Source organism: Rhipicephalus microplus, chromosome 5 (assembly GCF_043290135.1).
Source record: "Rhipicephalus microplus isolate Deutch F79 chromosome 5, USDA_Rmic, whole genome shotgun sequence".
In the NCBI taxonomy this organism is placed as follows: Eukaryota; Metazoa; Arthropoda; class Arachnida; order Ixodida; family Ixodidae; genus Rhipicephalus; species Rhipicephalus microplus.
Window position 1 is genome coordinate 13940219 of NC_134704.1, and position 23397 is coordinate 13963615.

Sequence of the window (23397 nt, forward strand, 5' to 3'; positions counted from 1 at the left end):
GTAAACTATCAAGACTCGTCAAATTTGAGTGCGAATGCAGTTCACATCACTGCGATAAATGCTCTTGGTGTTGCTCAACTATAGCTTGCGCACTTTGGGTCAAAATTATACCCTCAGCTATATTTCAACTTTATGAAATGCAATGAATTAATTCAAATTGATTGAATTGTTGTCTCAAAGTCATTTTCGTGTTTTACGTGAATTTATTTGAGTACACGTATATGGCATCGAACTGGGCCACAGCTAAACCGTTAAATGAAGCGGGATTTGATATGAAGCAATCTCTCTCGCATATCATATATGCTAATGATATTTACATTTAAAACACTAGTATTTGTAGCGCTGTGAAGTCCATCGTTGCTGTTCTTTTACAACTAGCAAGCCCTTTGAGGCGAACCATTTACCCACTGCCCGCTACGACATCATTGAATTATGATAATTTATGAAGTTTAGCGTCCCGAAACGGTCATGAAACTATACGATCATGAGAAACGTTGTATTGGAGGGCTGGTCACCTGTGGTTCTTGAACGCACACCGAAATCTAAGCGTGCCTTCTTCACTTCCATCGAAAATGCCACGGCCGGGACTCGATCTCGCGATCTCCGTGTCAGCAGTGGCGCACCACAACCACCATCGTGTCGACGTCATTGAATGAACGAATCGATCCATGAATGAACTGCAGGTGCGCTATCCCCTGTTGCTGTTCAACCTGGCGCTGTGGTCGGTGGGCGTTCTGCTCATGTCGGTGGCCACCGTGCTGCTGGTGAACTCGGAGCTGAACGCGGCCGACGCAGCGTCGCTCGCCAAGCTGGACCTGTCGCCGCTGGTCGTGTCGCGCGTCGAGATGGCCCTGTTCGTCGTCGGCCTGGCGCTCTTCATCGTCACCATCTTCGGCTGCGTCGGGGCGCTGCGCGAGAACACCGCCCTGCTCAGGATGTACTCGTTCGTGCTGGTCGTCTTCGTGGTCGCCAGCGTGTTCGGCGGCATCGTCGTCTTCTTCGTGCCCGGTCAGTCGCTGTGTGCGTGTGGCCGTGCCCTCCCTTTGCAACGCGACATTCGCCCCGGGGGAATTGAAGGCAAAAGACATCCTCATTAGATGTATTTATACCCACTCCGAAGACGTTTCTGCACAACTAGGTTTTTGCAGGGACTCCGTTATCAACCAACTTTTTTGTTTACCTATCGACGGTGTTGTCATGATATCATAATCACGCAACAACCTTCTTTCTGTGACGCGATGATGACGTCATATGGTAACGCCATCACGTGATGATTTTTGCACCATGCACTCGTGTTGACGCGCCGACGAAACCGACGGTCGTTTTTTTTTTTTTTTGCGTTTGGTGAAGCACCTAAGGCGTACACACATTTGTATGCCTTCTAAATAAGTAACTGATACCTGTGCGCGAGCGTGCCTTGATCGGGAAGACCAGCGGTTTACGTAGCTCCCTAATAAGGGTCCATTCAATCACAAGGCAAACAGTATAACACCAGCACACGCGTGGACAAGTGGGGCTTGCTGTATTGAAGAAAGAAAGGATTGTGACGGCTTAGTCGTGAGATGTATGTCCTCATCATTTGTTACCTACCATCGTGTCGGTGTACACTGGCTGCGTCCAGCTTAATTGACAGAGTGCACGGGGTCGACAGCGTGTGACAAGCTTGGAACCAAATGTAATTTGTTGAGAAACCATCCCTAGGCTATAGCATTCCAGTTGTTCTTATTGCAGGAGACGTGCGCAGGATGATCTCGAAGACGATGTCGCTGTCCCTGGTGATCGCGTACCGCGACAGCGCCGACTCCGAGCAGATCGTGGACGCGCTGCAGAGGCAGCTTCACTGCTGCGGAATGACCGACCTCAAGTTTAGGGACTGGAATACTAACATGTGCGTATTCGCTTGCGACAACATCGATGTATGTTGCGGAGACGTTAACCACACTCATCCGAAGAAAAACTTCGGACTTATCAGGGATTAAAGTCGCCGTTCCAGCAGGCGTGTACATCAAATGAGACCCGAACCTCGGAAGGCATTCCTGATGGCATATTGGCGCCGTCCAGTTGTCGCCATGACGCGCATCGCATGCTTGTCAGAGATGCCTGGAGAGCGCGAATGCTTGGCGCTGCGCGGGTTGAATTCGGTGGAGATAGTACGTATTGGTTCATCAATGCCTGTTAAACGTGTGACGTTCCCAAAGCTGCACAGATGGCGCTACAATTACCGTGCACAGAAGGTGCTTCCTTCTCGTGCTGAAGGTGTCAACAACAGCTCAGAGTAGACGAAGCAGCAAGACATGAGTATTCCGAGATGGCAGTGGTATGCGGTGTAAACAAGATGGTTCGTTAGCCACGTTGTGCGATACAGCCCTTCATTTCGAAGCAGTTGTTAAAGTAAGGGCACTCGAGTGCAGTAAAAGATTCTCTAGAATTTCTAAAAGGTTCTCTAGATCGCGGCTGCCTATAGATTTGTCTCCGACTGCTGTTTTGCTAGTCGTGTAGTAGATCGCACGAACGCTATGCCATGTACAACAGGGTGAATTGAGAAGTACTTTCACTGGTGGTCATAGCTGGCCGAGTACATCGTGCGTAGTTGGGTGGCATGCTGGAACGACGACTTGACCTGTAATCGCCCGCACAGGGCTGCTTCTTTCATGCTGAGTTTCACGTAATATCACGTTCCGCTCATTGCGTGACATAAGTTGCCAAATGGAGTGCCACCACCGGTGTCCCGAACTACCGACGCCACCCGCCAATGAAGACAAACAAGTCGTCAGCTCTGTCAGCAAAATATGTTCAAGCTGTTCTCTAATAATGATAATAGTTGTTCGAATTTTCAATCCCAGAACCGTGATACGACTTAGGGTCGCCGTAAAGAATTGCTCCGGAAATTTTGACCATCAGGCGTCCTTTAACGTTAACCACTCGAGCGCGCGTTAGAGTGTGCTAGAGTGGTTAATGTGCGTTAGAGTGCGCGTTAAACTGGGGCCTGTAGCGTTTCGCCTCCATCGAAATGCGTCTGCCGCGTCCGGAATTGAATACCTTCATGCCAGGAGTCGAGCACTATGCATGACCACCGTGGCAGGTCGCGGGTTCGAATCCCGGCGTCGGCGGCTGCATATCCGATGGAGGCGGAAATGTTGGCCCGTGTGCTCAGACTTGGGTGCACGTTAAAGAACCCCAGGTGGTCTAAATCTCCGGAGCCCTCCACTACGGCGCCTCTCATAATCGTATGGTGGTTTTGGGACGTTAAACCCCACAAATCATCATCATCATAATTACCGTGGGCGGGCGTTCTCCTCTCTGTGATTGGCTGTCGCCACTGGCACTGCGTCGTGCGAATGGTAATTCGACATATATGTGCCCATGGTTCCACGCTGCCGATCACCGCACGCCTGCAGGTACTTCAACTGCAGCGCGGGCAACCCGAGTCACGAGCGCTGCTCCGTGCCGCACTCGTGCTGCAGGCGCAACGCGAGCGGCATGCAGAGCCGCCACTGCGGCCGGGGCGTGCTGAACGAGACGGACCACCAGGCCTGGCACCGGGTCTACTTCGAGAGCTGCCCCGAGGCCGCCAAGCGGTACATCAGGGAGAACGTGGCGCTGATCGGCGGCTGCTGCCTCATCGCCGCAATCGTGTTCTCCTTCGTCGACATGATGACCGAATCGGTGATTGCCGAGATCGAGGCCATCCGGAGAATCTACGGCCGCGTGCGCGGCGCCACGTTGCAGCAAGCCTAAACGGCTGTGCGCGACAATATGTGCGGTATTGCACTGTGAACAACAAGGCCCTCAGCCGATGGTCGCCTTGATTTGAAAGTAATAACAATAAGTTTATACTTAGCTTTATACTTATCTACAGTAGTCTCCTATCACTGCCAAAGGGTCAAAAAGCCATTTTTTTTATTATACTGATGACTGTAAAGCTCTGCATACAAATTGCCTATACATTTACTTTGTGAGATATGATTGCAAAAGCTCTGCGTACATATTGCCCACACATTTACGATGTGAGATATGATTGCGAAATCGTGAACATATCAGGGAATATTGACATGAGTTGCTTGTTGTCGTGGTTGCACCATGGAAATAATCTCGATCTCGCAATAAAGACGTACACGTAGCTCGCTAGGATTCTGCAGGGCTGCCTCCGCTGACGGAGGGAACCACTACTCGAAACTGGCGACTTGATTCCGCTGATCTTAACGTGAGAGCGTGGAAAAGCTGGTTTTTGTGAAATTTCGGCGTCGACGTCATTGGTTGTAAGCAAATAAAGAACTAAAAAAACATTTCGGAACTGAACCCAAAAGCGTACTTACTGCGTATAGCAGCCAGGTGCTCTACCTCAAAGCTACGTCCGTGCTCAAAATTTCTTTTGTTACGAACACTAGTTGTCATTAGCACATATCCTAGAGCTACAAAGTGGAGTCGCACGAAGCGTCAAATCATGTCCATTGCGCTAGCTAAAGGCCGCCCAACTGCACAAAGGCGTACTTAAAGTACTCTTGTTTGCTATTATTACCAAGAACAGTATTGACAGCGTGCGTGGCGGCGCAGGTGCGCATAATTGTCTTAAAGACGTGTAGGACACCTCGCCCATTCGCAGAAGCAAGATTTATGTCGCAGTGGGCGCTTTGCAACTGTACTTTCTGTATTGGTATTATAGTATAGTTTGAAAGAACCGATTGACAGGTTCGCACACGTTTCTTTGCGGCATGATTTAGGCGTCCACGAAAAAGCGTAGCCAGCAAGCAATTCAGAAGGCGATCCGAACAGGATCAGATTACGCTATCACGTTCTATTCGTTAAGGTAAAGCTCAACCGTCCTCCAAGTTTCTGTTGGCGAGTTGAGTACTTTAATCTGCAGTGAACCGACGCGCCACTTGGACGCTGTAAGCGTAAACACACCCCGACAAGCATACCGCAACATATCACGCGAGTTTCCTCGGTGAGAATAAAAGATTTCTTAATAATTGTCAAAGGGTGTTCCGAGGCCGCCTTAATCTCTGCAGTATTTGAGTATGCTTGATCATCGCTTATGACGAATAATGAGTATTGACGTAGTGGGTCATTCAGAACTGCATTTGCAGTTGCGAAGGTGATCAGATATAAGTCACTTAATTGTAATCGCTATATCCATTTATATAGTCGTTAATAGCCATTACTACATATGCTTTGTTGTGCTGTGCACTCAATGTAAAAAAAAAAACGCTGTTACTGCGTTGGTCGAGTTTTGACTTAACACGCATGACGCACGTTAACTCTCTTTTGGAGAATGTTTTCGCCATCAACTCTTTAAAGAGAGTGCAATGATCACCGAAAGAGTGTTAATGTTTACACTGAAAGAGGGTTACATATGTCCCAAGTCAGGACTGATCAAAAGTAGCAGCTGCAGGGAATGTTTTTTTGTTATTCTTTAACTTCAAGTGTATCATAAAGGGTCAGTGCAAGGTTTTGCGATTCCCTGATTATAAGAGAATATTGAAAAAAAAATTACACAGCGAAGCTACTGCGGACTTTGACAATGATCTGCAACGATTCTCGCCCGTTTTTTTTTTTGTGAGTCTTTTTGTGCGTTGCCACGATATATGTGTCACCTCATACACGACACCATATTCGCAGATTTTTATCGCATTTAATTTTTAAAATTTATCCCGAGAAAAAGTTTCTTCTATATAGGCACCAGAAATTGTAAGTCTGAGACGAGCGAGTCGTCTCTTTTTGTCGAATCAGCGCCCTTTCGGCGGGTCTCGAGCGCAAGAAGCACAGCCGTCCAGCTGTGATGATCGACGAACCTAAAGTAGCACGCTTACTGTGAGATCACCTTGCCAGCGTACAGAACAAGGTCGGACGTTTTGTCCGTGATGACAAAGTAGAAGGGCTTGTTAACGACTACGGTCACGGGGGCGCCCGCGTACGAAGTGCGTTCAGAGCTCACAGCGGGCCAGTGCCCTTCGTCGACGGAGAAACGCCCCTCCTGCCGCAAACGAAGAAAATGAAGCCGCTCACTGTCGCAGTTGGCGCTCGCTAAGCTATTGATGACGTCAGTCATGTCAAATGACGTGGACAGCTGGAACTTGGGAAAGTGGAGGGTGACCAGTGTTTCAACGGTGCCATGAACGAAGCCTCTCACGGCGTCCGGAGTGAGCTTGAGGGAACCGGAGGACAACGACCGCTGCGCGATTAGCACCATGGACAGGGCGCCGTCGGCGTAAGGCAGACAAACGACGTCGGCGTCGAGGTCGTGGTAGTAAGAGTACGGCAGTACGCCGGTCCTACGCATCACTTGCACCGTGACCTGAAATTATAGAAATGACGGCAACGTTTTATTAGTGTAACACCTTATTATCGCCCTACGTGTCGAACTAGGTTAGAGATTTCTCGTTCACGCTTTCGTCACTTCGAGCTACGGAGCTGAAGTTCTGTTCCAAACAAGAAGACATCGAGCGCGTTGCGTACGGAGAGAAGCCCTTGAACATCGGTGATCATGGCGCACCGGGGTATTTCTACGCCAACTATAGTTTTCGTAATATTGCTTCGAGGCGGCGGTCTCGAAGCCGTATTACGAACCTGTAGTACATGTTATGCATATATTGTACACTGCTGCACACGGTGGTGGAGGGCGTCCTAACGTCCCCTGTCGTAGAGATTTCTGTAAGTGTACTTTGAGAATGTTAGGCATACCCGCTACGGTGGGCCTTGTGGAACTCGACTGCTCACCCGAACGTCGCGGGATCGAATCCCGGCCGCATTCTCGATTTAGGTGAAAATGTGTGAGGCCCGTGTGCTTAGATTTAGGTGCACGTTAAACAACTCCAGAAGGTCAAAATTTCCGCCGCCATCCACTACAGTGTCTCCTATATGCATATGGTGGTTTTGATATGTTAAACCCCAACAATTGTTATTATTAGCTTATAACCTTAAGGTGGATTTGAAATGCCAACTTATAACCATAATGTCGATTTGAAATGCCAAACACCAAAAATTTTTATATAGATAATGTTAGACACCGAACTGCAGTGCCGCATCCGACTCACACTGACTTTAAGTTCTGTACTACTTAAGTATTCGGTAATCGTTGTCCGTCAACTACATATATCTGTAACTAGCGAAAAGTAGAGCACCTCGACACCCCATCTTCTTGTTACTCGAATATCTAATTAACATAAACATTTAATTAAGAGAACCATTACTGTACTACTAGTTTCTTCTTTAGCTTAATCGGCACTTACCTGGTCCGTCCACTTATTGAAGAAACTGCCGGTATAAGTGGACCTCCTGCTGAAGGGGCACTTCCACAGGTTCTCAAAGGAGGCTGTGTTGAAGAGTACGTCATTCCAGGCTGTTTCGCTGACCGGATCATCGGCAATCAACTCTGCAGTCATGACGTGGCTCATGCCGTTGCGCATTGAATCTGTCCCACACTCGTGATAGTAAGGGTGGAGGTAGGTTTCGGTGTTCACTCTAACTTCCCCACTGGCCGCCTCCCTTCGCCTGAGTGTCGTGAGCACCTCCTTGCAGGAGCAGGCCAAGCGGCCGCCGTCCTTGGCCACTAGAGCGCCGAACTTCAACGTTTCTCTGAAGCTCGCCTTCGAGTCCGTCACATGGGCGTCGATGAGAGGAACAAGAAAGGAAAATGCGTAGATGGAGAGGCACACGTTGCGGTCTTCGGGCAGAGCGTTGAAGACGCTTAAGCCGAGGTAGTTGCTCTCGTCCGTGAGTCTCCTGCACAAGCCGTAAGAACGGCATTTCACGTTATTCTTGACGGCAATGCGTGCAATGGCAGTGCCATCGGTAACTCTTTGCATTCTGGGCGTGGCTTCGCAGTGACACTTCCCCACCTCGTCCACGCACATTCTTTCTTTCGGGGATCTGCTGCCGGAATGTGCTGGTTGGTAGACATCGTCACACGCGGGATCGCTTGCTTCGGAAAGCTCTTCGCGGCCAGATGGTCCGGAACTGCTCGCACTTCTTCTGCTGCAGTCACAGGTCGTGCAAGTTATTCGCTGCGATGCTGCAGGGTGGCCATTGCTTTTTATTTGTGGCGAATCTGGCCTCCTTTCGGGGAAACCCGTCGAGTGGGTCGATTCCGTAAAGTGAACGTTCCGTCCTGCTGGCGCCACGTCGCGCTCCTGCTCAGCGGAAGACGTCGCCGTCGACGAACAAATATCCCGAAATCTCGACCATATGGACGGCGGCTTCTGGACTATGATTGCGATGTTTGGTGGCTTCTTGACTTGCACGCTGGCCAGCTTTGGTGTTGCCTGTGCCACATTCTTTGGTGGTATGTCCACATCCACGAGCAGGTGTCTCACTTTCCGTGGAGGTGGCTGCGTGTCATCGCCGCTGCTGTCCTCGTCCTCAGAGGTATAGGCCTGCGAGATATAAAGTTTTCACTCTATAGCGGCTTCCTGGTGAGGTTCCGAAGGACCGGTAGCGACGATTTCAAAGGAACCATGATACTTGTCTGTAAACTGTTAATGGTTGAAGGACTGCAAAGAGAATGTTTATCCACATTTTTTTCCAAGAGCGACTATACTAAAAAAGAACCCTCCGCGCCATTGCTCGTCAGCCGGGCCTATACTGAAGAAGGGCACATACAGCCGGGCCTATACTGAAGTACGCGCAGCCACCGCGCCGAGTTTGTCCGCCGGGCGAGCCGAGTTCGAACGACAAGAAGCCCGCACCTCTACCGGGGTTGCAATAGCCAGCTTTGCACGTTAGTTCTGGTGCTGGAGTTTCGACATTCTTGCATAGTCCGTGACAGGCTGTGGCTCGACTCTACTTTGTCTTCGCCAAGGGAAGCGCTATAGCATCAGCCAAGAGGGATACATCCTAAAAATCAAACAGCTTGGTGTAAACGGTTTTTTGTAGTTGTTGTTGGTGTTGCTTTTCTATGCAGCTGCGGATTCAATATGGCATTATGAAACTTTAGTTCCACTTCTTTAGAAACGATTTTATCACTGCACTAATCGCAACGCGCTGGAAGCGTGGCTCTCTATACGTCATCGGGGAAACTCGCATGACGACCGAATAGTGAGCACTTGTTGAGGGAGGCTTGATGTAACCATGACTACACCGGATCACGTCGACTGTGTTTTTTTTTTTCAATTCGCTCGAATGATTTAGATAATCTTAGTGGAGTGTTGTGTCACAGAATTGAACCCCATGCCGCACAGTACTATTCGAATGTCATCTTTTACCGCGTTAATGAGAACTGAGAGACAAAATTGTTAAGCAAAGTATACGGGATATTATTCGTAGTATACACCTTTTCACAGGAAGGAAAAAAAAAAACACCGCCATGATGGGCTGTGCACGGGAGTGCAAAGGCCAATTGTCAGTGCGTTTTCGAGGGGACGCGCCAATTCGCACAGCCCAAGGAGGGCTATGGCGGCCCCCAGGGAGGCGTTTATGAAAAGGTGAATATTTACGATACAAATGTGTAGAAAGTAATGTGCAGGCTTGTTTGCTAGCGCTGAATATGTTTTCAAATTTCGTTTAGCAACACACCGAAAAAATCACAATGAAAAGAGAGCTTGCCACCGGCAAAAACCTTCCGGCGGAAATTTATATTTTGGTCCGTCTACTTTCGCCACTTGTATATCACAATGACTACAAATAAAATCCCCTATACTTTTCTTGAAATGATTGCTAGTTATATTTCTCATTAAAATTGTGTTCAACAAGGAAAAAAGCGAGCTTGTCGTTGTCTTTTTCCCGTCCGTGTTTTCTATACCGCGTATGTACTCTTAGATCATGTATGACCAACTGGCCCAATCGTCCACCTTGATTAGCCATAAAATACGCTGTCTTTCGATTTTTTACCGCATGACGTGTGTGAGGCCCACAAGCATTGACTGCTTGTTGGTTATTACCCTAAACAGTGACGAACGTGCGTGAAAAGTGTCCTCAAACAGGACGCCAGCGGAGAGAACTTAGCAGTATAGATATACATGACTATCGCAGCTATATGGGCCGCGGCCGAGCAGTGTGCACGACGCGCGACTACGACGACTGGAAAGTTACCGTCAGTGAAGACGCCAAGTACTCCAGCGTGAATGGACGCCGCCGCATGCTTTTCTGCTCAGATTCTCCTGAACGGCACTATACGCTGCGCACGACAGAGAGTATTCTAGAACTGTCGCTTGTGTTAATTGGCGCGGTTCTCATTAGGAAACTGCTGCACCGTTCGCATGATCGATGCGTGACTCATATCAGTGGCTCATATTTGGATCGTCACCAATCTGCCTTGCGCGTCAACTAACCTAATTTACCAACACTTATGCAGGGCGCACACCTTCAGTAAGATACGTGTGGTCCCAAATATAACCAAGCAGGATTCAAAAAAAAAAAAAGAGGGACTTTGTTACGCGAAGCACACCTAGTGCACATTGTTCCCACTATACTGTTTTAGTTACTGCGAATTTGTCTGAATGAGGTTACTCCAATTACTTCAAATTATGCATCTACATCGATTAGTTCTCACCTACTCATTAAAATGTCAATGAGGCATCTGTGGGGACGTTCAAGTGATATCTTGCGCTATTTTCAGCAACGTACTAATTACGTGTTCGTCTTATCCGGCTGACTGCTAAAGCACGTGAAATGTGAAAAATAATGGGACGATGCTCCCACCAAAGTGAGTGGCGTATAGTCTTGATTTGCTACATAACAGTGATGCTGTTTGGTGGCGCTGCTCCCTGATGCGCGCTTATGCGCGCTGCAGTCTAGTCACGTGTCAATTTTAAGATTACGTAACTTTTCTGTCTTTGCCAAAAAGAAAGCGAGCATGCTATTAGTACGTTGCTGAAAATAACGCAGTTGGATGTCATTTGAACATATGCCTCATTGACATTTCAATCGTTAGGCGAGTCTTTCTCGAGCAAGAAGCATGATTAGGACTAATTGATTAAACTTCAGTCATAAATGAAAGCGGCTACTATAGTTTACTGATCACAATGTTCACTAGGTGTGCTTCAAATACCGAGCCCCCCCCCCCCCTTTTTTTTTTGTTTTTATCATAGTGTGCGATATTTGGGACGTTGTACAACCGTAGTTTCCAAGGCAAACTGACCTCGTTTTCGGTGTCCTTGCTGCGTTTCATTGCCGAATGCGCGCACTTCCTGCCTCTTCGTCAGTCTGAACAAAACAAAAAAGAAAACAAAAAACAAAGCGTACTATTAAAAATGCGCGTAGTTGTCATGCGTTTTTTTTTTTTTTAGGACGACGTCCTTGCATGTAAGCTGCTCTCGTCGTCTCCTTAATTACAACCAAAATCACACAACAGGCTGGTGCATGTATGTGGATTTCTGAGCAATGAGTAGTCGTTGAGGTGGCAGTGAAAATGTCTCGAATTACCGCTCGACTTCCCTTCTCTGTTTCACATCAAGATATTTAGGGGCGATTCACTTTATGCTTGTCGGCGTGTCATGTGCATCATTAGCGGGTAGGCGTCACGAAAATTCGGTGTCCCACTACCCGCTGATTTATACTATGTATATTGTTACTGCATATGTGATTTGGGTATGAGCCGGTGGGTAGCGTGGAACAGGCAGATTAGAGAAGAGGACGTTCGGCTAGCGAGATAGGCCTCCGGTGCATGACCCCTTGAAGTCTACCAGTACGCCTCAGCGTAATAAATACATTACTAAACGTAACAATATTATGAGTAGAAAATTCGTTCTTACTGGCTAAAACATTACGGTCGGCTTAGCTGTGGTGTCAGAATCCCTCACGAAATCAGCCAACGCGCTTAAGTTTCTTATATAAAACCAGACACACAAACGTGCATCCGTAGAGTAAGGTCATGTATTTGAAACCACTACTTTAAACATATCTCCAAAGGGGTGGTACGTTAGTGGTCCAGTAAAGCAGTGCAGGGTGTAGATATTTCTAGAAGTGCTTTGCCACAATTTTTCAGCTTGCTCTTCAGAACACGGTGTTTTCTTGTAAAGAGCTGTTTGATTGATTCTGAATCAATTAACGTAATTTTAATGGTCCGTGCGGTCGCCCAACCATCTCGAATCAAATGATGTCAGCTAAGCGATCGCTAAAAACCAGGATCCGTGTTCACGGAAACGCCCGATGATACAATGCTCCCAAGTAAATATTTCAGCCAATCCTGTTGTCTCATATATTTAGCGAACACGTTTCAGCCAATGGCGAAGCGTACTTACGAATTGCAAGAGTTTTGATTTTCGTATATGATCAGTTTACTCTCGCACCCACGTCTACAGATAGCATACATAACTTTGAACCCAGTTATCAGCTGATGATATTCTCGAACGTGGGTTGTCGCTGGAGCTCCAGCGACGCGACACCCCGTCTTCAGTGACAACACATTTTCAATATTATACGTACCTCATTTACTTGAATGTGAGACATCCTTTTTTCCCCCAGATGTTCGCTACCTAAATTCGACCCTCGCGTTACAATAGAATACCAAAATCCGCTGAAATAAACTATGTTTTGTGTTTAGGTACAATAAAAAGACACTCATCGCGTTACAATGCTGGTTGCGTAGCGCTAGAATAAATACGGTGCATGTCGCCAAGCGTCCACATCCTTCTAAACTCCTCTCTTGTATGATTCACATACTGTCGCACAGCGGTTTGCAAAGTACAGTTAGATTCTATGGCTAAGAAGGTAGAACAAGCGAGGAACAAGTACACGACACGAGGCGTGGACTCTGAGAATAAAATTTAGTTCGAAGTTATCACTCGTCTGGTGCACGTGTTCCTCGCTTGTGTCGTTGTTCTTTCAGGCTACCTGCTTTGCCAGGCATTCTTACAAAATAACCTTGCTATCCGGTCTCGTAAGTATAGATAGACTATCTTATCGCAATGTAATGCAAGCAGCTGGGGAACAGGACATGCAGTGTTTCTGTTATAGTATTATGCTCTGTAGCCGCAGTAACACCTACGGAAATATGGACATAAATAATTCTGGTGCAGAAAAAGAAAAGCTATGTAAGGCCTGTGTCTTCAAAACAACCGTGAACTCTACAGTGTTTCCTGTCGCTGAAATACCAATCGATCGAATGGAATCGGAAAGGGCGAGGCCTGAATGTTTCGGTGCCCGGGCAGTACAAGCCAAGTTTGGAATCACCGGGTCAGGCCTGGGCCCGCCGACTCATGAGTCACGAGCCAGGTGCCGGCCAGAGAAAAAAAAAACGGTTCTTGCAGTTCTCTACCTCTAATTCCAGAAGATTACCCTGGAAATGTTTGCCTTACAGTAGCGTGCACTTACAATTTGGGACAACCTCTTCAGAAACTGCTTCCCTTGTCATCGTCTTCTTCTAGCAGCCGTGCTAGACAGGCTCAAACAGACTGGCCGACGTTCCGATGGGTGAACCTATCTTGGTCAGATGCACCCTGTCATCGTTGGCGTGCCTGGTTTGACCGTTTCGCGACTGTTGAGGAGCATATAAAGTCATCATGAGATTTTCTAACAAAATGATCGATGACGACTGTACTCGTCATCAACAAGAATTGGTCCCGCACGAAGATCATGATTTATTGATTTATTTATTTAATTATTTATCACTTACTTATTTATCTATTTATTTTTTTACTTATTGAAAACTGTTTTAAACCATATACAGATTAACCTGGGGAGGGGCACCATAACGAAACCAATGAAGAACATACTCTTTATACTTCTGTTTCTTGAGGCTATATGGCTGGACTTGCCCATATCAGGACATTCGTGTCTCGGATTTCATATGATTGCCATTTTTTTATTCTAGCGTCATGCGGTGAAGCTACCTTCAAAATAACTTTTTCTGCACGATTAGTGAGACAAATGAACTCCAGTCAATTGAGATAAGAGGTGTGGTTTTATTCAGAAACAAATATCTACAAAATTCAACGAGAAAACAATGTTCGGTGATTTTGGAACATTTTTCTTATTTTTTTTTTCGATCACGAGATGACTAATATGGTCAGTTGCCTGTGTCACGTCACGTGACGACCTCACATGTTCATGAAACAAAGTTGCATATTAGTATTGCATGAAGATGTGCGCTATACGTTCCCACTGCTCAGGTCAATTCGCCGCAGCGCTGCTGATGCTATCGCAATCATTGATATCGCGATGCCAAAGTCGTTGCAGATGATATTATTTCAATTTGGGCTCACCTGATATTGCCATTATGTAAATAGAGGAAGATTGGCCCCTCCCCCCTCCTTTCTTCTGAAGAATAGTATGCACACACCTATACTAGCAACATCTTTGAAAGAACCTAGAAACAACCCATAAGCAACCATATTATAGTTTTCGGAATTGTCCAGTTTTGCTGTTTCATGCATTGTGTGACTTAGTGCAAGCTTAATGGTGAAGAAAGGTAAAATGATCTATCGAACTACACATTCTAAGTGCTTTTGTGCGTTTTTTTTCTACGTTCTTGTGTGTTTTGTTTTGTTACGCTTCTTGCAAGCTTGAAAAGTGTAGCACCTTCTTTAGAAGCCTAGCTGTATGCATTTTCAAACAGAGGTCGTAGATTTCGTGATGTTTTTCTTAAAAACACAGAATCACTGAGCCGTCTTTCGTTGATGGTCGTATATCTTTATTTCATGATGATCGGGCAGGGCTGGGACCGCAGCTACAACTTCGTCGCCGGGAAACAACACTCCGCCTGCCGTGCACTCTTCGGCGTACACTAGCTTCACGACACATTATCGAGGAGGCATTTCTGCGTTGAATGATCGTAAAAACAGGTTATCATCCCGGCTGCAATTGGGGTTAATTGCAAATGCGTAAACGTGCACTCCTACCTCATGTCGCGTGGTACTACTTCTTTCTATTAGCCGAATGCTATTCAAAACGCTCACTAATGCGAGCAGGGAAAGCCACCTTAAAGGAAAACTAAAACAAAACGAGGTTTTCCTCGTATTTGTACATTACTCTTTCGTAGTGCCAAAATCGCCACGCTTGCCTCGAGAAGATCCATGGTGAGCGAGAAAACGCTACTAAAGAAAATGCGCCGGGCGCCCACCATCTTCGTATTCCCACGCCAATAACCATGACGTAATTTACTTTGACGGTGTACTCTGAGGCATACGCCATTTATAATAAGTAAAAATAAGGTGCAGTCTTGGTCAAATGTTCCCAGGTCACGCCTCAATAGAAATACGTGGGATAGTGGCCCGGTTACTTTTGACCCGCCTACTCCCTTTACGTACTCATCTGTGGGGTAAGAGATTTGACATACCAAGTTTCGGGAAGTTTCTGCGAGTCAATATGGCCGAAATTTGAAAATGTACACTTCGTAATTCATGTCGTCACGAACAAAAATTTGAAAATGGAAGTTCGACTTTGATTTTGCGCTCTATTAGTGAGCGCGTTATGGTGAAATTAACGCCATTTGAGTTTTTAGAATAGAATTTACCACTCTAAACTGATTAATTATTTCAATTTATTTTTACTTAAGGTACCTGTACACTAGCACCGAGAAGTGCTTCTGAAAGTGTGGCAGAAGATAACGTCACATTTTCCTCCTTAAAAACGGCCACAGCCCCAATGAACAGCCGAACACTTGGCTGAGACATTTCTCCTTTAGGAATGTGTACGCTTGCTTTGTGGCACTGAGAATCTAACTGAGTAACCCCAACATCGGAGAATAACGCTGGCTCATTCCGTAACCACCCTCGCCTTTCCGAATGATAAGTTCTTAAATGGATGTCTGCAGACCCCAGGAGGTCCGTGAAGCTCTTTTTGGGAGTCTTCAAAAACCGTCATCGAGCATATAAAGCGTGGTTTTTGGAGGCACTATAACCCATAACAACAATCCATTCTTATTTTTTTTTGTTTCACTGCAGCACATTAATGCAATGCGGCGAAGCTTACTTAGGTTTAGCTTTCTTTTATAAGGTGGTTGTAGAAGTTTTGTGGCATTTCTATTCTAAGTATACAAGCGAGCACTTTTCCTCGACATTAATACTTGAAGAGCAAATAGCGCTAGAAACAGGTTGAATGCGGCTGCCAATCACGCACCTCATTGACGAGCAATTGAAGTCGAACAAGCGTTGCACTTTAGTTTTACCGCTCTCTGCTAGGGTGAAATAAAACTCGCATATTTCACGCTGCGTTTTATGTTAATTTATGAACCGCAACCCCAGCCCCTCGTTTTGCTTGCTGCAAACTGTCCCAGATCAGTTCCACGGTCCATAAGGGTTTCCCCGAAACATCCATAGCCAAGGACCACTCCTGTAAGCTTTAAGCAGTTAGTGTTCGCCGTGGCGGCAAGGTTAGGCTGCTCGATGCAAAATAAAGGCGCAATTGAACTGTTTCTAAATCGCGCAACAAAGAACCTATCTGAAAAAAAATTGCAAAATCTTTCCTGAAATCCTTTCTTTCAATGCGTGATCAAGTTTTGCGACTAGGTTTGATAAGCTCTCTTAAAGGTTTATAAAATAACTTCTCTGTTATAAACCTTTCAGATGATACTCAGTACAATTTTTTTTCGTTTGTTGACTTGGCGCTCTATTATTTTTAAATATTTGTCAAACAATTGCAAATATGTACGTCACAGAAGCGGGAAATTGTACTTACCACCGCCCTCTGCACTTTTGGTTTAGAGATTCCGAAAAGATTCTGTTATGAGCGTAGAGATGGGGAAGATAAAACGACAGTGAACATGCAGAACACAAACAACGCACAAATTCAATGTCAGTACTTCACTCTACTGTGCAAGAAAAAAAAAGAGAACAACGAGAAACAACCTGTACGACATCTTATCAAGGCTCCCTGCCTCTTCAGGCTGCATTGCCCGTGCCCGGCACTCGCATAGTTCCGCTTTGTCTACCAAGGATCATAGCTCACGTTTGACAATGATTGTATTCAATATTGCGCCAGCTTCGATTTCCACTCAGGTGACTGATGGTCACCCCAGTTAGAAAAATAAACAAAAGGCCAATAGTAACTTTAGAAGCTCGTTTTTGTTTGCTAGACACAACATTAAATAGAACCGACAAGAAAACCACGGGAAGTATGGGGGAATTTATTTGTGGTAATTATCATCTGAAGCAAGTAAAGTGGAAGAAAAGAAAACTTGCCGCTAGCAGGAACCGAACCCGGGACCTTCGAATAACGCGTCCGATGCTCTACCACTGAGGCGTGCTGGCGGTCGTCCCTTCGTCCACTTCAGGGGGTATCTATGCTAATTTAAACGCTCAAGCGTCAGTCAGCCCCACGAGTAGTCATTGCAGCGAGTGGTGTGGAGCGCTTTTTTGTTTCCTGTTGGCGTTACGGGGCACGCGTGATCATATTACGAGCTGGCAGCTGACCAAGTTATATATTCATCCCCTTTTCTTTCTTCCCACTTACATTACAATTGCTTGTGGTAGCATCATCTTTACTCATTGTCTGTTATTTTTTTATTAATGTTATGTTTAACAAAGAAAGGGAGCCTTCAAGTTTGCACGAGTAGCTTGATGCGGAAAGCCTCACGAGGCATTCGCAGATCAAATAACGTCTGCACTGTCAAAATATTACGTGTAGTGAAATAAACAAATGCTCCATGTTCGAAACAGGGCTGACTCGTATGCATTTACGTGATGGCCGAATGACCGCTAAGTCAACCTTGGTTCGTTCCCGTTTGTAACGAAGGAAATCGCCAAATTGGTGGGCTTCACCAAATAAAGCCTTTTACTGGGGACAATCAAATATTGGCGAACAAGTTTTTGGGGCTCACTAGGCAGTCTATCTATCTATCTATCTATCTATCTATCTATCTATCTATCTATCTATCTATCTATCTATCTATCTATCTATCTATCTATCTATCTATCTATCTATCTATCTATCTATCTATCTATCTATCTATCTATCTATCTATCTATCTATCTATCTATCTATCTATTTATCTATCTATCTATCTATCTATCTGTCTGTCTGTCTGTCTGTCTGTCTGTCTGTCTATCTATCTATCTATCTATCTATCTATCTATCTATCTATCTATCTATCTATCTATCTATCTATCTATCTATCTATCTATCTATCTATCTATCTGCCCGCCCGCCCGCCCGCCCGCTTGCCCGCCCGTTTGTCTGTCTGTCTGGCTGTCTGTCTGCCTAACAAACATTACCAATTTTAATTAGACAGCTTATATACATCATACCACTGTATTATTTGTCATACGCTTAGTCAACAAATTTTCAAATATCTTGTTCCGCAGCACATGAATGTTATAATCATGAGTAGATTTTAAAAACATGGACTAATTCTGGAATATAGCTTTTTTCATTGTTCCTAATGTCCTTCCATGTTTTAGATTGGGAAGTCGCATCATATATCACATCGCAGACCAACCCAACGCTTCTGTACGCGCTTCGTACAAAAGACGCAGTGATATAGACAAGAAAAAGAAGCTAACTCACCGTGACATCGTCAGACAGCATGCATTGTACAGACTGAAAGGGAATGCGGCATAATTCAAGCGGGTTCAGGAGTCGAAGAACGAAAGCTTTTTGTGGACATTCTGTTTCTCAGGACGCCACTTTAACAAAAAGAAAGCAAGAAACGATAGCAGGAAATTTATGCACTGAACATCGACTGAATGAACGTAACGTTGCACATTTTTACTATTCGTCAGACATTGACTGCCGCCTCGCACAATTCAACTAGATAAGTAATGTTGCTTCCCAGTAAGCGTATTTAGAGATTTCAATAATATCACGCAAACATTTCGTTTATGCGCACTAAACGTTCCCGCTTTAACTTTCATTCACGTTGCCTGCGTAGAATGTATATCCAAAAAAGGTCTTTATGTATACATAAGACAACCGTCGTGATAGTTGAATTTGGTTATACATTATGGTCTATATACTTATTTAAAAGAGTGAGTAAAAGAGGCTCAGGAAAATATGGCCTTCATAAAGGTATTAGGTTATAAAAATTCTGCGCTGCACAAAAAAAAAAAGTCTGGGGCGAAAAGAAGTTAGACAGCAGGTCAGTTTTTTTATTAAAATTTTAAATAAAACATGGAAAGGTTGGCTACATTAGACCCGGCTACATTTTAGTAATTTGTTAGAAGTACTGAAGAAAGACACCAAGAGAAGAAATAATAGAAATAATAAGAGATAATGAAAAGAGAAAAAAATAATCAAAATAGCTTTTACATATCCTTATATCATTTGCCTATTCCTGATACCCGATGGTTTCGGGCTTTTTTTTTTTATTAATGAGTCTCTTCCAGCTTCCCGTACGGCAAACTTCGAATAGGCTCATTATGTGCACTCTAGGACAAAGCGACGGTTTCGCCGCAAGGGTGAATCAAGGAATGCAATAAAAAAATTGCAATATGCGGAACGAGTTATTCAATCCGCTAGTGTCTCATTACCGTAAATCAATAAAACGCTCGCGTAAAGAAACGCAGCCGCTGTAACGAGCGAAATGACATTCGTGCTTTCGGTTCAACACAAACCGAGCCGGTGAGGGCACTACACGTACAAGGGTATACGATCCGTCCGCTTACCTCTGCAGGACAGGGCGCGTGCGCTTTCGTCCGGCCGATGAAAGTACGCAGCTCCTACTTAACACCCTTGGCCAGCCTCTATTGGGTTTTCGCACGATGAAAAAAGTTTGAGCCTCTCCGCTTAGCCCGTGGTCGCGGGCTTTCCTCACTCATTTCCACTCGCCCACATAGTACGACGCGCAGGCTGGTATTAACGCCCTTGCACTTCTATAAACGGAACCTTAAGACGTCGGTGACGGCGAAAATGCGGGTCCGTACGACTGCCTAAGCAATAAAAATATTACCTGTTAAATTGTTTTAATGTGTCCTGTTTTGTCGCATATAAAATACTTTAAACAAAACTCACAGGGTCTCTTGTGCACTCATCGATGACGACTGGAAGGTGGAAATCATTATTTTATTTTCTGAGTCGATGTGTTATCTTCCCCCATCACTCTTAAAACTATTCGTAACGTAACGTGGCTTTCCACTGCCTTTAAGATTGGAGGCACTTCACCTGGCTTTGCACTGCCCCCATGATCGGCGCACCTTTTGACTAAGCTGCGATGCAGTGGGATCATCATGCGGTTGCGTCACGTGACGTCATGATGAAGCCGAACGATGATGCCACGACTCCATGATTTTTTTCCATCACTTGTATCGGCAACACCGACGTGGGACGGCGATTTTTTTTTTGTGTTTGTTTTCGGGAGCTTCAGGCTTATTAATGCACGTTTACTCACTGTCTAGATCATTGTACTCTCTTCGTAGAGTTGTTGGAGACACGACTCTCCAACAAAGAGTAAACGCTTCCGCGGGGAGTCAGCACTAACCAAAAGAGAGTAACGGGTGAATATTTTTTTTTTTGCGAAGCTTATGGCAGCATCTAGAATGAAACGGCAACGTGACTCACCTTCTCGTATTTACTTGCTTTCTGGCACTCCCAGCTGTAATTGGGGAAACCCTCGTCAAATGCGCCCTTCACGCACGATACACCCTGGAAGAAACCGACGAATTCAGACGTGCAGACGTAGCCAGGTATATATTCTGAGTGATAGAAAACTTTACTACGATGATTAGCCTGCAAAGACTCAATATCTTATGCATTTGCCTACGACGACTTGGAAGTGAAAGCTATATGGTATGGCCATTTTACCGTGGACTTTGTATCGACGTTAGACTTTCATTAATTATCGTTCGCGGTTAAGCATCACTAATTACTCATTGCTAATTTAACCTTAGCCGATTAGCTTTGGCGAGTTATGACCCACTCATTAACTTACTGCCCTCTCAATTTTTTCATTATCATGTATACGCACCGCCATGCTTTCGCTCACTTTATAGCTCTCTGTCTACCAGTTGTGATGTACTCTTTGTTTCACTTACGTAATTAATCCCCACAAATTAACGTCCACTAATCCACTCAGTACTCACTTTAATCACTTGGATTATAATCATATCATTAACTTTCACAAGATAACTGAGTCCTAATCTAATTACTTTATTTGTAATAACATTAATCAAAAGTAAATTCAACCAAGTAGCTTTCCTACCTACTCGCTCAATACTCGATTTACACTCATTGTGTTAAATAAATGCAGAGTCGTGGTTTCACTCGCTTTTGCGTGGCTTTTGCTCCACTCTCTTAGTCAGGCCCTGCCTAAAACAATGCAGATAACCAGTTATCCCGGTTATATGCGTTTTTTTTTTAGGGCAGACCTAACCAAGCGTGTAAATGTCACGAGGTTTTTGTATACCGTGAACTACACTGGTGGAGGCTGAGCAGTCTTGCGTGGCTTACTGGGAGCCGTGGGAGTGACGTCATAGCCGCGGAAGACGCATTCTGTTCGTGCCTCTTCTTTGTTCGCGTCGGCCGCAGTGCGACATACGTATAGCGGGGTGTTTGCAAGCGTGGTATACAGCCGTCCGGACGGAACGCCAAATTGCTGCTCAGGGGAGCAGAATAGCGGTGAAGCGTCGGCTCCCGAAGTAGTTCCCTGGCAGTTCGTGGTTGAGTGTAGGAAGAACGTACAGAATAATGCTAGACGTGCTGCAGAGAGCAAAGTGAGGAGCGTGTTGCAAGGCGGCGGTGCCAGGAAGCCTATAGTGACGTGCCAGAATATATCAGCAGCACCAACAAGGCACCGTCGATGACGTCAAGGCTCAAGATGCGTGTGTATTGGCATGGCCGAACTAAGCCACTGTTAATTTTTTTTCTTCCCTTCCCTCGCGTCCAATTTTCGTTCAAAACCACGTTCGCACGAGGTGTATGAGGTTCTATAGCCTTGATGAGTGTTAATATTGCCTTCAAGCATCGCGTCGCGAAATAAGCAACGTGCGCTAAACTTGCCTGAAATTGGTCCCAGCTTTTTTCCAGTTTCAATAGAAGAGGCATAAGAGCAAACAGATTGGGTGCACATACTCGGAACACTAAACAAAAAAAGGAAAGAATATATAAATATGCGAAACAAAGAAAGCAATGTGGAAGAGTCACTGACTTTTGCGGTATTTGTTGACAGCAGATGTTGAGTGGCCTTGTATTTGGTACCGACACCATGTATTCTACCTGTGATAGAAAACATTGGAATACCTATGCCCGGCTATCGGCTGCCCTATATATACGTATTCTAATACCTAGGGTAGGCAATAAAGCATAGGTATTCTACCTACATATTCTACATATGTATTTTCCCCATGGTATACTATATACGTAGAATACTCGTGATGTATGCTACCTATGGTAAAATACATCAGGAGGGTCACGCCTTTTTTTCCCTTTTGTTTTTTTTTTGTTTATTTTTAGCAGTCATTTCATTCACCGTTCTAGTACGGCTGAAAAAAAAAGCTTACTACATCGCTACACTCCTTGATGAGCTGCATTTGTTTTGTCCAGAAATAGATGGCGTTATTGACATGACGAAGCGGCAAGAACAAGATGAACTAACACGAGCGCTAACATGTAACATCTAATTAAAGGCACCGTTGGTTCCTCTTGCTATGTCAAACCGTCGTGAACGTGTGCCTCGAAGTGTTTTCGTGTGCATCGTTTGTTTTATATTGACGCTATAATACATGACTTAGGTATGATGTTAATTGGGCTGCCTTTCAAGTATTATTAATAACGCCGCGGTGGTCCAGTGGTTAAGGTACTCTGCTGCTGACCCACAGATCGCGGCAGCTGCATTTTCGATGGAGGCGAAAATTCTGTAGGCTCGTGTGCTGAGATTTGAGCGCACGGTGAAGAACCCCATGTGGTCGAAATTTTGGTATCCCTCCACTACGGCGTCTCTCATAATCATATGGCTTTTGGGACGTTAAACCCCACGTACCAGTCATTCAAGCAATCAAGCATAGAGTTTCAGCGTGTGTCTTGATTTTTTTTGTTTAGAAAGAAAAATGAACAGTGGTATAATAATTAGGCACTAATCGCGAGCCAATTAAGGTTAATTACATTATCGTTCACAAAACAACATATTACTTCACATTCTTTTGACGAATGTAATACCGAGTGCTTTATCAGCACGTATGAAGTTGGTGCATTTGTATGCATCGCATTATAGTTTGCGCCTCTATGGGATCGGCGTCGACTGGCAAGCGGCAGTTAAACCGTATGCGAGGCTCTGCACTCACGAAAAGTCGGCTCATTTTTCGCTTAAGGTTGTTTCACTTTCGGAGAAAAACCTTACGTGTCTTGCACGATTCCGGTAGACTTTCCTTCTTGACGGCCAGTAGCTTCTGCTTAAACACCTGAAACGTCATTTTTTGCGCCGAGCAGCTTAAAATGAAAAGCGTTGCGAAAGCGAGAAACGCCACCGACGACTTCATGCTGGGTCTCGCTGTCGAAGTTGTTTGGAGAATCGAATCGGCCGAACAGTGTCAGTGCAATAAAGGCGATTTTATAAAGCGCGATGTCTTAGCGTACGCTGGTGCTTTCTGATGTGCG

The 23397-nt window shown here is 45.3% G+C and overlaps 4 protein-coding genes across 4 annotated transcripts; 1 reads left to right on the forward strand and 3 right to left on the reverse strand.

Moving 5' to 3' along the window:
* Positions 1–207: 207 nt before the first annotated feature.
* LOC119174006 (tetraspanin-33) lies at positions 208–4299 on the forward strand. The gene is made up of 3 exons (XM_037424786.2): positions 208–1008; positions 1732–1888; positions 3399–4299. The coding sequence occupies exons 1-3, from the start codon at positions 669–671 to the stop codon at positions 3736–3738; spliced, it is 837 nt and encodes a 278-aa protein (XP_037280683.2). The 5' UTR covers positions 208–668; the 3' UTR covers positions 3739–4299.
* Positions 4300–5806: 1507 nt separating this feature from the next.
* Positions 5807–6280, reverse strand: LOC142817205 (protein Z-dependent protease inhibitor-like). The gene has a single exon (XM_075894259.1). It carries the CDS (start codon positions 6278–6280, stop codon positions 5807–5809), a length of 474 nt encoding a protein of 157 aa, XP_075750374.1.
* A 934-nt stretch (positions 6281–7214) lies between these two features.
* LOC142817206 (uncharacterized) lies at positions 7215–11243 on the reverse strand. The gene is made up of 2 exons (XM_075894260.1): positions 11075–11243; positions 7215–8372 (listed from the first exon to the last, which is right to left on the reverse strand). Exons 1-2 carry the CDS (start codon positions 11102–11104, stop codon positions 7215–7217), a joined length of 1188 nt encoding a protein of 395 aa, XP_075750375.1. The 5' UTR covers positions 11105–11243.
* Positions 11244–14544: 3301 nt separating this feature from the next.
* On the reverse strand, positions 14545–23397 carry LOC142817670 (uncharacterized). Its single transcript, XM_075894877.1, has 6 exons — positions 23141–23397; positions 21805–21884; positions 20368–20451; positions 18379–18411; positions 16552–16593; positions 14545–14692 (listed from the first exon to the last, which is right to left on the reverse strand). The coding sequence occupies exons 1-6, from the start codon at positions 23277–23279 to the stop codon at positions 14666–14668; spliced, it is 405 nt and encodes a 134-aa protein (XP_075750992.1). The 5' UTR covers positions 23280–23397; the 3' UTR covers positions 14545–14665.

Excerpts from the sequence above, each read along its gene's own strand:
- LOC142817670 (XM_075894877.1), bottom strand. The coding sequence starts at position 23,279 with ATGAAGTCGTCGGTGGCGTTTCTCGCTTTCGCAACGCTTTTCATTTTA. Across the intron at positions 20,452-21,804 it reads AAAGCTGGGACCAATTTCAG|GGTGTATCGTGCGTGAAGGG; the intron begins GCAAGTTTAGCG and ends GGTTTCTTCCAG. Across the intron at positions 14,693-16,551 it reads CAAAAGTGCAGAGGGCGGTG|AAATGCCTCCTCGATAATGT; the intron begins GTAAGTACAATT and ends CATTCAACGCAG.
- LOC142817205 (XM_075894259.1), bottom strand. The coding sequence starts at position 6,280 with ATGCGTAGGACCGGCGTACTGCCGTACTCTTACTACCACGACCTCGAC.
- LOC142817206 (XM_075894260.1), bottom strand. The coding sequence starts at position 11,104 with ATGAAACGCAGCAAGGACACCGAAAACGAG. Across the intron at positions 8,373-11,074 it reads GCAAGGACACCGAAAACGAG|GCCTATACCTCTGAGGACGA; the intron begins GTCAGTTTGCCT and ends TATATCTCGCAG.
- LOC119174006 (XM_037424786.2), top strand. The coding sequence starts at position 669 with ATGAATGAACTGCAGGTGCGCTATCCCCTGTTGCTGTTCAACCTGGCG. Across the intron at positions 1,009-1,731 it reads CGTCGTCTTCTTCGTGCCCG|GAGACGTGCGCAGGATGATC; the intron begins GTCAGTCGCTGT and ends TTCTTATTGCAG. Across the intron at positions 1,889-3,398 it reads AGGGACTGGAATACTAACAT|GTACTTCAACTGCAGCGCGG; the intron begins GTGCGTATTCGC and ends GCACGCCTGCAG.